Source organism: Sorghum bicolor, chromosome 10, assembly GCF_000003195.3.
Source record: "Sorghum bicolor cultivar BTx623 chromosome 10, Sorghum_bicolor_NCBIv3, whole genome shotgun sequence".
Taxonomy (NCBI): Eukaryota; Viridiplantae; Streptophyta; class Magnoliopsida; order Poales; family Poaceae; genus Sorghum; species Sorghum bicolor.
Window position 1 is genome coordinate 51,431,737 of NC_012879.2, and position 18,493 is coordinate 51,450,229.

At 44.3% G+C, this 18,493-nt stretch overlaps 2 protein-coding genes across 2 annotated transcripts; both read left to right on the forward strand.

Annotated features, from left to right (window-relative positions):
* On the forward strand, nt 2,559-4,642 carry LOC8065039 (pectate lyase). The gene is made up of 2 exons (XM_002437159.2): nt 2,559-2,974; nt 3,092-4,642. The coding sequence occupies exons 1-2, from the start codon at nt 2,760-2,762 to the stop codon at nt 4,239-4,241; spliced, it is 1,365 nt and encodes a 454-aa protein (XP_002437204.1). The 5' UTR covers nt 2,559-2,759; the 3' UTR covers nt 4,242-4,642.
* On the forward strand, nt 8,219-10,678 carry LOC8079321. Its single transcript, XM_002437160.2, has one exon. The coding sequence runs from the start codon at nt 8,319-8,321 to the stop codon at nt 10,338-10,340; it is 2,022 nt and encodes a 673-aa protein (XP_002437205.1). The 5' UTR covers nt 8,219-8,318; the 3' UTR covers nt 10,341-10,678.

Here is an 18,493-nt window from a genome sequence, read left to right on the forward strand (position 1 = left end):
TCCTATTCTAGCATGACAATTCTAGGAATGTAGATGCTCAAAGTAAATGCTAGAATGTAAAGAATGAGAGCAAGAAGAACGCGGTGATGTTTTGCCGAGGCATCGGAGAGTTGCCACTCTCCACTAGTTCTCGTTGGAGCACCCGCGCAAGGGCCTTGCTCCCCCTTGGTCCGCGCAAGGACCAAGTGCTCTCTACGGACTGATTCTTCGACACTCTGTCGCGGTGAATCGCCCAAAACCGCTCACAAGCTTGACACGAGCCACCCACAAGAACTCCTGGCGGTCTTCGTGCCTCCAATCACCACCGAACCGTCTAGGTGATGGCGATCATCATAACAAGCAAAGAAGTCTCACTTGACCCAAACAAGGCTCTAGAGAGTGGTGGATGCACACTTGAACTTATGGAACTCAACTAGAGAAGGATTCACTCAAGAAATCACTCAATTCTCAATCCTCTCTAGACTCTTGCTTCTCTCTTACACCACAAGGTGTTTCTCAGCTGATCAAATGGGCAAGAGACCTCCCATGGATGAGGTTGAAGGAGTATAAATACTCCCCATCAAGTCCAAGGGTCGGCCACCCGAATTTCACAGAAAACGGGAGCACCAGACGCACTTGATGTTGCACCGGACGCGCTGCACAGAGCGTCCAGTGCCCTATTGACGGCTAACTGTACCTTCTCTGCAACACACCGAACACACTCACAGTGGGTCCGGTGACCGCGTCCGGTGTGAGGGTGAATTACAACCCTCTCTTGGTACGGGACCTGACGCACCCCATTGGGTCCGGTGCGTGCGTCCAGTGCCCAGTCCAATTGCAGACCTCCCTGGATAAGGGACCGGATGCACCCCGGTGAGTCCAGTGCGTGCGTCCGGTGCCTAACCCTAGGCACCCAGGCACACTGACCCAAGTCAGCACCACCGGACGCGCTCACAAAGCGTCGGGTGCTAGTGTCCAGTGCCTGTTTAGGCACCCAAACTTCGTCGAAACGTGATCTATCCAAAACGAAGTTTGTTCCTCTCGATCTAAGGACTTTCTCAGAGCTGCCTAGTGCTAGGTTTACCAAGTGTGCACCACACCTAAACCTAAAGCCTTGCCTAGGTCAAGCTACCCGCTCAATGCCCCCCTTAATAGTACGGTCAAAGGAAAAATAAAGTCCTAAACTACTCTAAGTGCCCTTCTTCACCATATGGCACTTAGACCTAGTCTAGCCCCGATGATGTCCAACCATCCTTTGAAAGCCGAAACGATTTCCACCATTAAGTCAGCATGAACGACCTAGTCCATCGATCACCATTACCATGACCTAACATAAATGACTTTGCCTCTACAAAACACATGTTAGTCATAGTAATCAACATTGTCATTAATCACTGAAACTCATTAGGGACATAGATGCTTTCAGTAACCAAACCTCTTGAGGTAATTCAAGTATCGATCTTGTAAAGTTTGTTCCTCTCTTTAAAATGGAATTTATCTATTTAATTTAGAGAGCGACTTGTTGTTTGGACTAAGTTGTTGGCATGATTTTAGAATGGTTCTAGGTCTTCGTAACTTGGTCATATCATAAGTTGAAGCCTAGCTCTTATCTCCCAAATCCCCCCCTCAAAAAACCTATTTTATTGCCTCTTTTGTGGATTGCATGATTGTGTTTGGGCTGAGGTCCTTAGGGTGTTCTCAATTGATTTCTTGGTGATATGTGGTTTTGGTAACATATCTAGTCTTGTGCTTCCGTAGATTTCTCAAGCACCTTGAAACCATATGATTTTGAGGTTTCTTCACAAAACCCCATTTTAAGAGAGGAATTTCAAAATTCATGATCAAACTTGGACCTTTTTGGAAAGGTCGCTTTGTAATACCTTCACCATGGGTTGTGAGAAGTGTGTAAAATTTCGTAATTTTTGAAGGCCATTGTATCGATATTTAGATTTCCCTCTCGTTATTTCAAATCCGATTCTGATCGGTTAGTAACTTATATAGACATTTGTGCATAACTCATAGATTTGAGTAACTTGCGGGCATTTGTTCGAAGCTTACAGATTTGAGCAAACTTTTGGACTAACTGACCCTATTTTTGCGAATAACCTTAAGTGTTGTTGTTAACTCTTTTGCTTTTGTTGTCTCCAGGCATTTTGACATTTATGGCTTTGTGGTCTTGTATATATTTGCTAGAAGAGAAGTGCTTTGGAGAAATTTGAGATATGGTTTCATTTATAAAAAGAAATGTTGTTGCCTCACATAGTCACATGCATCTACTACTCTCTTCTGATCATTTTTAGATCCTTCACGTCTTTGTTGTTGGTGTTCCTGTTCCCAATGCGGCATCTGAAGCAGCTCATGGCGATTAATAATAGCAAGAACACCACCGTGCACCGAGACACAAGCTAATTAATAAGCACCCGCGCGCAGTTTATCTCGCACACTCAACAAAAAGCTAAAATTAGTACATGCGGCTTGCCTCCCTCCTCGCATCACCGCTCCCTAATTTTACCACACCTGATCTGTCGTGAGGCCCGGGACGTTAATATATTCGTCATCTCCTTTCCTCGGCGCTACGACCGAGCAATGGCGCTCACCGTCCTACCTTCCTATACCTAGCAGTCTCGATCTGCATAGAAAGACAAAGGTAGGAGGAGGCGCAGGGGGGGTGGGTAGTGTTGATTCCTTATTTAATTTTGTGAGGAGATATTGTTGGGAGTTAATATATATATATATATATATATATACACAAACTAGCTAGTAGGTAAATATATAGATATATGGAGGAGGAGGGGTTCCGATGGAGCAGAGCGGGCTCTTTCGTCCTGTTCTACTTGGTCTTGTTCCTGTCCGCGGCCGTGTCGTCGGAGGCCAACATCGGCGACTTCGACGACTACTGGCGGCAGCGCAAGCTCATGGCCGACGCCGCGGCAGAGGCCACGTACAAGCATGACCCGCTCGAGGTCACCAACCAACTCAACCGCGCAGTGCACAGGCAATTCAGCCGCGCCCCCATACATATATATGCCAGTCACATCGATCGTCGTTCTTGATGAGTACTAGCCTAGCATGTTGAATATATAATGTGTGTGGTGCATGCATATGCATGCAGATCCGTCGAGAAGGAGGACATGAGCACGCGGCGGCGGGCGATGATGGGGCACAAGAAGGGTAAGCTCAACAACGGGCCGTGCGAGGCGACGAACCCGATCGACCGTTGCTGGCGGTGCCGGCAGGACTGGGCGACGGACCGGAAGCGGCTGGCTCGGTGCGCCCAGGGCTTCGGTCGCAACACCACCGGCGGTCTGGCCGGCAAGTTCTACGTGGTGACGGACGGCACCGACGACGACGTGGTGAACCCTCGCCCCGGCACGCTCCGGTGGGCCGTCATCCAGATCGAGCCGCTGTGGATCACCTTCGCCAGGACGATGATCATCACGCTCAAGGAGGAGCTCATCATCCAGGGCGACAAGACCATCGACGGCCGGGGCGCGCAGGTGCGGATCGCCAACGGCGCGCAGCTGACGGTGCAGTTCGCCAACAACGTCATCATCCACAACGTGCACATCAACGACATCATGTCCTCCAACAAGAACGGCGGCAACATCCGGGACTCGCCGGACCACTTCGGCTGGCGCACCGTCTCCGACGGCGACGGCATCACCCTCTTCGGCTCCACCAACGTGTGGCTCGACCACCTCTCCCTCTCCAACTGCCAGGACGGCCTCATCGACGTCATCGTCAAGTCCACGGGCGTCACCATCTCCAACTGCCACATGACCAACCACAACGACGTCATGCTCTTCAGCTCCAGCGACAAGCACCCCGAGGACCAGATCATGCAGATCACCGTCGCCTTCAACCACTTCGGCAGAGGCCTCGTGCAGAGGATGCCGAGGTGCCGCTGGGGGTTCTTCCACGTCGTCAACAACGACTACACGCACTGGCTCATGTACGCCATCGGCGGCAGCAAGGCGCCGACCATCATCAGCCAGGGGAACCGCTACATCGCGCCGCCCAACCTGGCGGCGAAGCTGGTCACAAAGCACCATGACGCGCCGGAGTCGGAGTGGAAGAACTGGGTGTGGCACTCGGAGAACGACCTCTTCATGGAGGGAGCCAACTTCACCGTCAGCGGCGGCCAGAAGATCAACAGGAATTTCCACAAGAAGGACCTCATCAAGCCCAAGAACGGGTCCTACGTCACCAGGCTCACGCGATACGCCGGCGCGCTCGCCTGCAGGCCCGGCAAGCCCTGCTAGTACTACGTGCTACCCACACCACGTACACAACAGCTAGCTATATATGGACGGCTGACAGAAGACCATTATAAGCACCGATCGATCGATCGTTAAGAAACCTGTGGGGTGAATTATTAACGACCCTGTAGGTTGTTGTAACATATTAGTAACATGCATTCGCCGGCCGGTCTCGCCATGTAAGAAACAGGGGCCCCGGCCGGCCGGAGTTGTTGAAAGCGCGACAGACCAGAGAACGCGTCTGTGTGTGTACTGTGTTGAGGTCCTAGAGGAGAGAGAGAGAGAGAGAGGAAGAAAGAGTGCTAGCTCCTCAAACAGAAGATGCACATATCCACAAAGCCCCAGAATTAATTGCTCTGTTGTCGACTACTATGTCATTATAGGTGTTTTCCGCTTCTTCCCTAACTTTTTGTACAGTCTCCTTCCCCTCTCTCTCTCTCTCTATATATATATATATATATGAGTTATCCCTTGGGGAAAAAATAGGGGAAATTTAGTGTCATATTAGCACACTCCTTACTAATTTGCAATCACATAATTCTGGAAACGAATAGAAAGAATGCAGTAATAGAACATCCTGACATCTTAAATCCTACTGATTGAATAATTATCATATAGCAAACTATAAGATCAAATGTTTGGATGGAGCGTAGAAAAAACACATGGTGGATTCCATTATATAGAGAGTGACAGATAGAAAACTGTACATGATAGAATCTCCAGTAAAAACAGCTTCTAATTCTGTTTTTGGCAAAAATACAAAAATAGCCCCTAGTAATTTCATGAAACAACTCTCTAAAGATAAACATACGGTAAATCTCTCTCTTAACTATAAAGCAATAGTACCGCTGACTAGAGAGAATGGACCTAGCTGATTGTGTAGGCCAGGTTTGTCGGGTTTGACATTTAGACTGATCCAGAATACCGGCCTAGTTGGCTTTGGCCTTTGGCAAGCTATACTCATTTTGCTTATTTTAATTGCTATTTCGCTCCATAAATTTAGTAGAGCCTATTCACCTCCTCCCAATCAACTTGGTCCTTTCAGTAGAACCTTTGTTAGGCCTTCGTAACCCTTGTCTCATACTTTTTTGTGGTTAGTGGAACAACTATCCACATTAAGTAACCTTACGTAAGCTTGATCCTCGCTTCTTTAGATTATCTAGGGAAACCATTGGAAACTACTCTTCACCAACAAAAACATTTGTTTCTTCTTCCATCTTTGTCCATGGAAGAACTTGGTGCTTGATCAATACACTTCGCTTTTCCTATGGAAATCAAAACCTTTCAGCCTTGGCTTTTCAGCAAAATAAATACTCCCATGAGAAAGCTACATCAGTATCCATGAGCTAGCAGATCTTTTTGTGTACACTAACAAATACCAACACTTTGTACCTAGGGAAGCAACTTTCTAGTGGTTGGGAACACTCTCTAAGACATAAGTTCCATCAATTGCCCGTATGCAGTCCTACAAGAATTATCATGGTTGAGTCATAGACATTATGATGTTAAAGCACATTGGTAAGGACGTATTAATTCTTGCAAACCTCGAAGCATGAATGCCACCTATGGGTATGGAGTGGAAGCATTCGAAGGTTAACCATTCTTTCTACCTGCCTAGATGCCATTGGTGCATAGGTAATCCAAGGTCTATCAAGGAGGACTGGCTCCTATGTAACATGAGCCAATGCAGTAGCGACAACAAAGTGCAACGTCTCAAACAATCTATTGATGTCACGCTTTTTAGGATGTCTAGAATAACCAAGGATAGAGAATTTATATGGGTACACAACATAAAGAACTACAAAATACAACTATAAATCAAAGATTTGCCACACAGAGCGATGTGCAGCAAAGTGGACCTAGCAGTACTGCTTAGTAAACTCCAGAAATAACAAATTATCAACCTTTCTATGCAACCTCAATTATAATAGTGTATAAGTTAGTTATTTTCCTATCTCAACCAACAAGGGGCTAAATCATCAGCCAACGTGAAATCTCAGAGATTAAATCAATGTAATGTCACATCACATGTCAGAATAGTGGCACATAACCATAACAAGTTTGAACCAGAAACCTAATGTATCCATAGTGAAGAACTAGCTCACACAAGAGTTAAGCACAACATCACATACATGGGGGAAGGCAAGGGATTGGATGCAAAAGGAATAAAATACAATCAAAGTCCACCACAAATAGCATCAAAAGTTGAAAGGAGATCTCAACAACATTGCACTAGGGAACAAAGAAGAGGAGGGAGAGGGATTGAGACCAAGCTCCTTCTATTAATAGTCCTTATATACTGGAGCCCCCCTCACAAGGATGCCCTCGCAAGGGCAAGCTCATTGCTAGGAAAGTTTATGGATAGTCCATGGGCATTTTGCCATGTGCAAGTGGGTCTTCGACGACCTCTCTCAAACTACTCCCTACCGTCTTCACTATGGAGAGCTTTTGTCCAAAGCACCAAGGCCCTCTTGTCCCCGTACAACGTCGATGACCATACCACAAGCTCGGTTGGTGTGATCTCTCAAGACTACAAGCTCTCTGTGTACAATCTTGGTGCACATAGACACTCACAGAAAGGAGGTATGTAAAGCTCTAGTGACGACAGGTTTACCAGGCAAGGGTTACATTACGATGGCTCTGAGAACACCACAACCTCCAATGAGCTGCCTTTCATTCTCATCGCAAGCACAAGATTGATCGTGGAAGAAGAGGCGGTGGGGTCTCTAGATCCACCTGCGAGGAAGGTGAGGAGGATCGTGTGTGGGAACCCTAGCCAATAGCACCGCCTCCAAGGGGAAATGAATCAAGAAGGAGGTGTAACTCTATTAGTGGCATCACTTACAAAGCGGGTGCTGGCTCTTGCACAATGAATGCAATGGCGGGGTCATCACCTATAGCGTGGATGCAAGTGCATATTGCATAGCTAGACTAGACATATGCCAGATTCACCTAATAGCGGGATGCATGTCAGGTTCCATTTAGGAAAGTGCTATGTTGCATAAGGCCTTTTTGGAGAATGCAAGTACTCCCTCCGTCCACAACAAAAATGCAATGCTTGCTTTTGAGGTGTCAAACAGTTTGAACTTTGACTAATGTCCTGTTTTGCAGCACTACTTTAGCAGCATTTTTCAACGAATGGACAATGTTTTCCTCTCACAACAAATCAATATAAGCTAAATTTCAGCAAAAGGAACATACATTAGTTATAAAATATATTATCATAATAATTTTACTTGAAAATATAAACAAAAATATTATTTATAATAAACTTTGATTAAAGGAAGAAGTTTACAAAACCTCCTCAACTATATAAGGTGGACCACTTTACCCCCAAACTATAAAACTAGATTTTTTACCCCTTACTTTCTAAAACCGGTCAAATAAGCCCTCAAGTGGTTTTGAGTGGTGGTTTTTCTACAATGGTGGTGGTTTAGGGTTTTTCTTTTGTTTATTTATTTCCGTTGAATCTTTTCAAAATCATAGTAAATCCAAAAAAAATTATAAAATAGAAAATCCAATTTGGTTAGTCTCAACAAAAGTTTTGTACTAAAGCATACCCTATTATATGTTCACTATGTAGATCTTACTCATGTAGAGTCCAACAAAATTGGATTTTATATTTTATGATTTTTCTACGATTTACTATGTTTTTCAAAATTTAGCAGAAACAAATAAATAAAGAAAAAGACAAAACCATCGTCACTATAGCAAAACTACCGTCTAAAACCGCTTGTGGGGGTTATTTGATCGGTTTTGGAAAGTTTAGGAGTAGAAAATCCAGTTCTATAGTTCGAGGGTGAAGCAGTTGACCCTATATAGTTGAAGGTACTATGTAGACTTTTTTTATTTTGATTAAATTTGAGTTACTTTACCCAGTACCGATCTTATAATGTTTCGTGGATGGAAGGAGTACGTTTATTCCGAGTGACACACAGGGCCAATAGATCCCTTTACCACAGAAGATCCTCATCGCATACCCTAGCATTTCCATAGTCTCCTCTCGCATCCGGCATCCCACAGATCGATCTGAACTCTGAACTCGTGACCTCCGCCTCTCCGTCCGGCCGGCGGGCGACCATGGCTCGTCCCCCACCCCAAACCCTACTTCTCCTCTTCCTCCTCCTCGCCTCGCTCGGCCCCGCGGTCACCGCGGTGCCGTTCTCCGGCCTCGACGCCTTCCTCTCGTCGGCAGCCGCGCGCGACCCGTCCGGCGGCAACGACACCTTCGCCGCCCTCCCGGCTGCCCTCCGGCGGGCGCTCTCCGCCCGGACCTCCCTCCTCCCTTCCTTCCTTCTCAACCTCTCTGCCACCGTCCCCGTCCACGTCCGCCTCGCCGGCTCCTCCTTCCCTGCCTCCTCCGGGCGGTCCCTCCCTTCCCTCGTCAACGCCGCCGTCTCGTCAGCTCACTTCCTCTCCAGCCGCCGCCCACACCGTCTCGCGGTCTCCCACACCCTCCACCTTGACGTCACCGGCCCCGTCGCGGCGTCCAAGCTCGCCTCTAGCGCTGGCGCCGCCGTCCGCGCGCATCTCGACAAGTCCCCCGCGCCGTTCCACCATAACGCGCTCTCCGCCGTTCCCTACTCGCTCGTCGACGATCTCGTCGCCGAGGACTACCGCGCGCTCGCCGGTTCCGGCCCCGCTGAGGCCGTCTACATCTACTTGCTCGACCTTGGCAAGCAGCCGCGCCAGTACGCCTACACCGCGGCCTCCTCCGGCGCTGACGCCAGCTCGCCTGGGTACTCGCGCTGCCTCGGCCCCGTCTGGGCTGGTAAGGACCGGTACATTTGGATCGACCTGGGTGCTGGTCCGGTGAACTACGGTCCGGCACTCTCTGGCGATGGCGTGCTCCCCCGTGGTGAGTTCCACCCTCTTGCCACCCTTCACGGCAGGCCCAAGTCGGAGAAAGCTCTCCTCGCTGATCTTGCCTCGCTGGTTCTCAGTGCTTACAAGTCTTTGCTAGTGCCTTCACTCAGAATTCCAGTGCATTATGAGAACTCCTTGCTTATTCGGTTCATTCACATCCATGGGGACCTTAAGGAAGCAGATGGACTTGATTTCGGTGTGATTGAACAGTCAATTCGTTATGGGGATCTACCTTATGGTGGGCAGAGCTTGAAGTTTGATATGCATACGGTCAAGTACTCTGAATGTCCAATTTGCTCCTTCGCAATTGCCCGGTCGACAAACTCGTTTACAGCGAGGTTCCTGTTTGAGAACTACACATTGATAGTGAGTGAATACTTGGACTCCAAGAGGTTGAGGCAGGTGCTGTCAGACTCGGCGGATGAGATACATCGTCTGGCTGGGGTCCACGAAAATTATGAACATGACAAGGTGGTGCCGGTTTTTGTTTTTGATTTGGATTATGATAAACTTTTGCCACTAGATAGGTACCACCAGGCAGTGGCATTTGGGGATATGGTGGTTGCTGTGAGGACGAGGAGCTCACAAACAGTAAGTGACTACACCTGTAATGGTCGACATGTGCTTACAATGACTAGAAATCTTGAGCGTCCAATCATTGGCTCAGTTCTGCAGAGCATGTGGGGGGTTTCACCCACGCATCTGTCATGGAGCCCTGAGCATAACGCCACGGTTGTTGATTACACTTGGAGCACTGGACATACACCATTTGGTCCTTTTTCAGAGACCAAATCACTGTCTTTTGTGCAGAAAGATGCAGCTCGTAGGAATGTTCTTCTCACAACCCTGAACTACACAATCACCAGCACAATAGATATTTTGGAGTCGATGGCGGCACATGGTGGGGAGAAAATACTTCTTAGAAAGAAAAGGCATGTTGAATTCAATCAGAGGTGGAATCTGCTCACGTATAAACTGGAGAAGGTGATCTCAGCCATGTCACGCTTGGACTATGACAAAGCACTGTACTTTTTGAGGTCTTCAGACCATGATCTGTATGAAATTCACTCATTGGTGTATCAGGCATCACAGGAGCTGGAGGCTTCACTGGTTTGCTTCAAAGATCCACCATTCCCATGGGTCTCTGTTTCCATGTCTGGAGTGTTTGTTTTTGGTTTCTTTTATGTGTACTCCAAAAGAGACAAGTTGTTTAGGAGCAAAAGGAAACAGTTTTGAGTTTGGGCAGCATTTTAGTTCATGGATACTGTCTGAATGTTTGAGCCTGCTCATACCATAGTTAGACAGCACTAAAGATGTTGCAACCCTGCATGTTACATGGATCTGTAAATGTACACGGGCTGCATCTTGTTTCAACCAGATGAATTTACATGTATGAGATATACTGGATTCTTCTGAAGGAAGTAATACTTCCACTTGTCTTGTAAGTTCCATGTGCTTGGATTTATCCTTGATACATACTGTTGACCTAGATATTTTAGAATTTATTTTGTACTGTGGGTTGTCCTATTTCCTTTGTGTTCTCTGAATGGATAACCTTGCAGATGCTGTACTCATGTCTGGTTTCGGAATGCCAATTAATAGTAATGTACTAATGTTAGATGCTATAGAATGTCTTCTAAGGTCCTTTTGTCATTCTTTGTAATTGAAATATTTTAAATGACAGACCAATTTGCTAATCCTATGCTGTTTTAAACTACACAAGAGGATTATGTCTAAAACAAATGTTATAGCTAGTGCCTTCATAAGATTTGTGATATGGAAGCAATGAATCTAAGTGATTTTTCTAGTTAAAAGCCTTTTTATGATGTAAATGCATTTATTTTCTGTCCAGTTCTGTTGTACTTGTTTGCTAGCCTCTCCACTCTGTTGCTGCTGTATTGGCACATTAACTCTGAGCTCATCCCATCCACGAGAATTTCTGCTGATCTGTAACTAGCATATTGAGCATGGTTTACTACCATTTGTTTTCATTTCATATACTCCCTCTATTCCAAATTATAATATGTTTTGGCTTTTTCTAGATGCATTGCTTTTACTATGTATGTAGACATATCATATATCTAAATGTATAGCAAAAGCTATTGTATCCAGAAAAGACAAAACGTCTTATAATTTGAATTGGAGGGAGTACTTATCTATCAACATTGTAGGCTATTTATATATTGATTCTGAAAGAAATAGGAAAAGGGGAGTCTTGTAATACTGAAAAAAAATACAGGTTCAAGGAAAAAGGAAAATAGAACTTTACAAAACTGCCCTTTCACAGTTTCACTAACAGGAGTCTAATGGTCTAAGTGTCTTTTTTCGCGATCGGGGTTTCAGCCCGTTTTTCATTAAGAGGAAGGAATGGTCTAAGTGTCTGCATTTGAGATCTAAGGTTTATAATGCTTGGAATCAATTTTAGAATAAAGGAGGATAGAAACTTAACCTTCAGTGTCCAGTGGAAGTGACTGCTATGCTATAGGTAGCTGATATCACTTCCACTCCGGTTTCACGAACTAGCTTCCTTCCCTCTTGAATTATTTTCATGTATTCATTGTTCCTTAGTATATTTTGGGTTGTTCTTATAGTGAAACTTTATTGTTCTGTAGTACATTTTCCATTGTTTTAGTAGTGAAAATCTATTCTTCCATATGAAAATTTATCATTACATGGTATATTTTGGATTGTTCTAGCAGTGAGAGCTTATTGCTCAGTATTACATTCATTATTGATCCAATGGCGAGATTTATCGTTCCATATCATATTTGATTGTTCCAGCTATGAAAAATTATTGTCTCGTAATATATTTTGAAGGCTCGAGTAGCCAAAGTTTTCGGTTCCCTCATTGTAACAAATCACATACTCCCTCCATCCCAAATTGTAAGTCATTCCAAGAATCTTGGAGAGTCAAACTTTTCTAAGTTTGACCAAATTTATATGATAAAATAATAATTATTATGATACCAACTAAGTATCATTAGATTCTTCTTTAATTATATTTTCATAATATACTCATTTTACGTTACAAATCTTAGTATTTTTCTCTATAAATTTGGTCAAACATGAAAATGCTTTGACTCTCTAAGATTTCTGGAATGATTTACAATTTGGGATGGAGGGAGTATGTTTTTGAAACAATGTCCATTTAGGAACTCGATCTTGTTTATCGTGAAGCTGGAGCTGTAATATTTTTGCATAGTGCAACTTGTGCACATGGGTCGACGGTTGGGTTTGCGTGGCCAGATTGATAAAATGAAAACGTCCATTTGACCCATCAACTATTGTCCTTGTCTGATTACTTTCCCATCACAAAACGTCTAATTTTCCTCCAAATGCAAAATCAGGTATGATGCACCTAAACCTGACAATGGTCTGGGTCAAGCCCAGTTTGTTTTTATGATCTCGTTTTTCTTTTGTGCTCATTTGGTTTGGGTGGAAATAAGCTTTTTTTTTGAAACATGAAAGTATTCTCCATTACTCATAAAAAGTCGCCAAATCGTTGGCAACCATTGCAAGGATACAATTTGGAATGCTATCCCAGATTGGGGTAGCACCCTGACTCATACTTGCCCCAAGGGCTGCTAGGCCATCAGCGGCCTTATTACATGAACGCGGGATATAATTGACACTAAACATTTGGAAATTACTTCTGAGCAAATCTTTAAATTCCCATAGCAGCCCACCTGCCGAGCATCGATCATAATCCACTGATCTTGCAGCTTGCACAATCATGGATGCATCAGTCTCTACAATGATTCTCTGAATGCCCAAATCAGCCGCTCGCTGTAGTGCTTGTAAACAGGCCACTAACTCAGTATGGACAGCTTCGTTTACATTTTCCAATCTTCCATAGCCTGAACTGATAACACCGCCATCCCATTCCCTGATCAAGAAACCCCATCCACCGGATCGTGTGTTTGAGAAAAAAGCTCCATCGCAGTTGATCTTCACATAACTTTCTGGAGGTGGTGCCTAGCTTTTTGGATTATTTCGTTGATTACCAACATCCCTCATCTGCTTGATGTTTGACCATTCTGCTGCATAAGAAAAGATCACCTGTGCCAACCGTTCACTACTTCTTGCTTGCTCCCCCTCTCTTACTCCACACCTTTCCGACCACCACAGATAGAGCAAGGTTATCACTCTTCGTTGTATATCTGGTTTCATCTTCACAATCGCCTCCACCATTTCTCTTACCGACAACAATTCTGCTAATGTCTCCCTTATTGGTTCAAGCTGCAGTATGGCCCATATCTGGCGGACTCCTTTACACTTGAAAAAGAAATGTGCACCATCCTCATCAAATCGTTCAAACATGACGCACTTTGTCTCAATTTTCATTCCTCTCTTTCTCAGATTAACACGAAGTGCTAACGTGTTGTGCCCCAATCGCCACAGGAAATGGATCATCTTCTTTGGGCAGCTTAAGTTCCACATAGTTTTCCAGAGGGGATCAGGAACCTGACTGGCAGTCCCTGAAGACGATTCTCCCCCTCCTCTATTCCTTGTGTTGCTCCTTTTATCAGACATGAACACCTTATATGCAGACCTGACAGAAAACTGCCCATTCTTGTTGAAGTGCCAGGCAATCAGATCATCCATTCCTTCATGTATTGGTATACATAGGATACAATCAGCATCTTCCTCCCAAAAGATATCACGGATTAGAGCTTCATCCCAAGAGCCATTGATCGGGTCTATTAGCTCGTTAACCCGTGTTAATAAGTTTAATCCTTTTGGAGTGAAAGGTCTACGGGACTCGTCCCTAGGTAGCCATCCATCCTCCCAAATCCGAATGGTCGTACCCGCCCCCACCCGCCAAATGATACCTTTTTTCAGCAATTGTAGGCCAGCAAGGATGCTGCGCCATGTATAGGACATATCACTTTCGAGTTTTGTTTTCTATATATCACCATCTGGGTAGTACCTCGCAGCTAGCACCCTTGCGCAAAGCAACTCAGGGTTTGTTAGCAATCTCCATGCTTGCTTTGCCAACATTGCAATGTTGAAAGCATGAATATCTCTAAAACCCAGCCCTCCATCCTCCTTGGCTCGTGTCATTTTCTCCCAGCTTAACCAGTGCATCTTATTATCTTTATCCTGTTGACTCCACCAAAATTTAGCAATCATTGAACTAATCTTATCACACAAGCCTTTTGTCAGATCGAAACAACCCATGGCAAACGTTGGGATAGCTTGTGCCACTGCTTTGATCAGGATTTCCTTCCCTGCCTTTGAGAGCATCTTCTCCTTCCAGCCAAGAATTCTTTGCCAGACACGATCCTTCAGGTAGCTGAAAGTTCCACTCCTGGACAAGCCAACATGTACTGGTAGGCCCAGGTATCGATCATTCATTGTCTCATTTGTAATTTGTAGTATATTCTTCAGAGCAATCTGGTCAGCATCCCTTGTATTTGCACTGAATAAAACCGCAGATTTTGCTTTGTTTATCGTTTGCCCTGATACTTGCTCATATAAGGTCAGGATCCTCTGAACTTCTACTGCATTCTCCCGATTTGCCCTAACAAGCAATAGGGAATCATCAGCAAACAAAAGGTGGGATATGCTTGGGGCCCGTTGGCAGACTTGCATCCCCTTGATTCGCCCTGCACTTTCTACCTCGGATAGCAAAGCACTGAAGCCTTCTGCACACAGTAAGAAGAGGTAGGGGGTAAGTGGATCCCCCTGTCGCAAGCCCCTACCAGGCGTGAAACTTTTACCGATGTCTCCATTAACCTTGACTCGGTAAGAAACTGACATTACACAGTTCATGATCAACTGGGTCCATTCATGACAGAAACCCATCTTTGTCATCATTGCTTGCAGAAAAGACCACTCCACCCGGTCGTAAGCCTTGCTCATATCCAGCTTGATAGCCGCCCATCCCTCCGCGCCCCTCTTCTTTTTTTCTCAGGGAATGGGTAAGCTCATAAGCTATCAGGATGTTGTCACTGATGAGACGACCCGGGACAAAGGCACTTTGATTCTCCGAAATAAGCTGAGAAGCCTGGTGGGCTGGTTGGGTTTGGGTTAACTGTTAAAGTGGATCGATTTTGTTTGGTTTTAGTCCAAACGGTCTGGTTAGAACGGGCTAAAACTTCGGTTGTACTAGTGGCTTCAGCCCAACACGACACCCTCCTGTGGCCGGATTTCACACCAGGGCATAGTTATGGTCGTGGTTATGGTGGGCTGGTGGCCGTGGGCAGCCGGACACGGCCGTGGATTTGGTGGAAGAGGGTATGGTGCCTATCGCAACAATTTTGGCTATATTGGCCAGGCGTAGCAGCTTCGGTTCCAGCGAAAATGGTAGCTATGCAGAAACCATTAATTGTACTATCACATAATCATTTTGTTGATACGACAATGTAATTATTAAAGAGAGAGAGTAAAAATCATAGATCTATATGTAGTGTCTATGAAAATTAATAGTTATGGAGTTCTTTACCACAACTATTTTAATGCCGGAGAAACTCAAGTGCTCTGACTCTGAGGCAGCAAGCGACCTTGCCGGATGCTCAGAAGCAGCAACCAATTCGACCCAGGTGGGGAAAGACTCCCAACATCGCCATCCTGGTTGAACTTAGACTCTAAGTCCCTATTGTTCGAGGTAATAAATAAATCTAGACTCTATGATAGAGTCTACATTGTGAGTGCCATTCTGAGCCATGTTTTGGCAGTGATTGAGATGTGGAAGTAATAGATGTGCAAAAACTCTTCTCCGGGAGCAGGCAAGGAAAAGATCAAAAATAAAAATAAGCCATATTATTTCCGACGCGGTCATGTCATGGAAGTTTGTACCGCCACTCCTGTGAAGATTGTGGTAACGACAACCACATCACAAAGGCTTTCCCTTGGTAAAAAGGAACAAAAATAGTTACGGTAAGGGTTCTTGTCTCTTTTTCTTCTTCATACAAAGATAAATAACTTTCCTGTGCATCCGAAAAAAATCATCTAACAAAATCTAAGCCGCCTTAACGATAAAGTCATCCTAGCACAAGTGAACAAATATGGCGCACGGCGCACCAGGAACGAAGTTGAGCATGGTTTTCTCCTAGAGCTCTCCATGCATTCCCCAACTACACAACCAAACCGCATTGGCCATGATTGACCCGTGTCCACGTCATGAAGAGATGGAGGAACCGATCAACCAGCTTTTAAATTTAACTCATCGTGCCTGTCCAACCCACACAAGAGCTACTACACGAGCTTCCCAGCATCGATCACAACTAGAGAAGGGTACGTACATCCGCGGAGCGCTTGTAATACCCGATTTTACATAAAATCAGATATGTACCATATGTGAGTCTTAGAAGTCAAATTTTACATATAGCTACAAATAAAGGGTAATATCAAAAGACAATGCATAAATATATAACGTACTTAGTATAAAAGAGATAACCTTTGATAGCAAACAGCGGATAGACAACTTCAAACTTCAGGTATTAACTTCACTCTACAGGATTCAACTGATTGGTTGATCATAAGCCTAAACTTCTCCTAAAGTGTGGGAGAAATAGCAAGAGTGAGTCCATGTCGAACTCCAAGTATAGCAACTAGATTATATTGCTCCAACAATCTTAAGTATAACAACTAGATTATATAGCTCCAACAATCTCATGATCAATGTGACATAAATAATGCAGAGCATTAAACAATAAATAATGAGCATATTAAACACACAAGAATCATCACCCTTAATGTAGATGTCCCCAAGGCCGCTCCTGACCGTGAGCTCGGCTAGTATACTAGTTTTAAACACTCTGCAGAGGTTGCACATCTTTACCCATGAGTCATGATTTACCCTTTCGCCCGAGGTGATCAGCCTCTTAACCCACTTCCAAGGAAGGTCGGCAGGGATCACTGTGAAGTCTTTCAAAAGTTCGTCTAACATGTTAGGGCCGCAAGGTTTCCTTCGCGAGCAGATATAGATACCCTCTTCCGAATGGCACAATGACGCGCAGCCTATACACATAGGGACAGGGGCTCGCACGCACGCAGCCCCTCTAGCGCCCTTTCGGGTAACCTCTAACAAGCTAGAAAAGGTCTTCATACTGAGCTAAAGCCAGAGCCATTATAGCCCTCATGGTTGCACTGTTGTCCCGGGTGATCACGTACAGATAAATCATCAAGTTGCTAAAAAGTCACTTTTATCATTTATTACTTAACATTAATCTAGTCACAGGATCATGGTCACATAAATAAAACCCAAATGCTATACTTGTCTTAATTCAATTGTTCTTGCTGATCTTGTTGGTCTTACTAGTTGTCCAAGGCTCTGATCTTGATCACTGAAGCACTCTGGTTCACCAAGGATTGCTCATCGTCTAATCTCGATCATCGATCACACAAACAATCGAAGACAAACATACACGAAGCAAACAAGGCTATAATTAGAACAGTACACCAAACAATAGAAATGTTTAAAAACTAATCTATGCATTATTACAAACACACAGACGCGAAAAGCACGCTAATCGACGATAAAAATGAAACGGCTACCAGAAATTTTTATATTTTAAAAGAAAAGACTTGGCGCATGGCTTCAAATAAAAATCATTTGTCGGATATTAACTTAGTTAAATTATATTTTTAGTGAAAATATAGAGTTCAATAGTCATATTTTATTTATAAATATTTATAGAATTATTTATAAGCAAAATAAATGTCATGAAAAGAAAGTAATCATGTGAGCATCTTATCGAGATTCATGTCTGAAACATGTTTAGATCAAGCAGATTATAAATTAATATATATATTTATGTTGTAATTAATCAAGTTAACATTTGATATATATGTATAAATGGCGGAGGTTAACTCTGTATCACTTGTTAATTCAAAAACTAGTTGCACGCAAACATTAATTAAATTAAATATATAATTTATAAAATTTATAAACATACTACATAACCAACAAACGCTCGTAACGCATAAATTATATCGCTATGACCCCACGTAACTTAAAAGGATTTAAGATAATGATCAACAGAAACCTTAATGCGTTGACGAGTGACGGCCTTCGTAGATGTGTGTCAGAGAGCTCTCAGCTCTACGGAGTTGACGGCACCCAGGTTATGGAGTTTTGGGAGCAGACCAACAGCTCACAAGCTTGGTCGAAGCAGCACGACAGCCAATCAAGCATCGGCAGCGCCAGCTAGGGCTTGGACGACGTAACGCTGGGTGATAGAGATCACGTTGTAGAGAAAGAGAAAATATAATTTTATTTTACTATATTTTCATGAGCATAGAAATACAAAATAAATTACTTTAGCTCTATTTTCAAAGAAGCAAAAATTAGAGTGTTACAGCGCTTCTTGCCACAATCGTGCAGCTGTGGGAGACTTGTGTCGCCACGAGTCCACGACCATACTCTATCGAAGTCGAAGCTG

What these genes read in the sequence shown, in the direction of transcription:
- LOC8065039 (XM_002437159.2), top strand. Translation starts at nt 2,760, where the DNA reads ATGGAGGAGGAGGGGTTCCGATGGAGCAGAGCGGGCTCTTTCGTCCTG. An exon ending in CTCAACCGCGCAGTGCACAG is followed by an intron (nt 2,975 to 3,091) that starts GCAATTCAGCCG and finishes ATATGCATGCAG; the next exon opens with ATCCGTCGAGAAGGAGGACA.
- LOC8079321 (XM_002437160.2), top strand. Translation starts at nt 8,319, where the DNA reads ATGGCTCGTCCCCCACCCCAAACCCTACTTCTCCTCTTCCTCCTCCTC.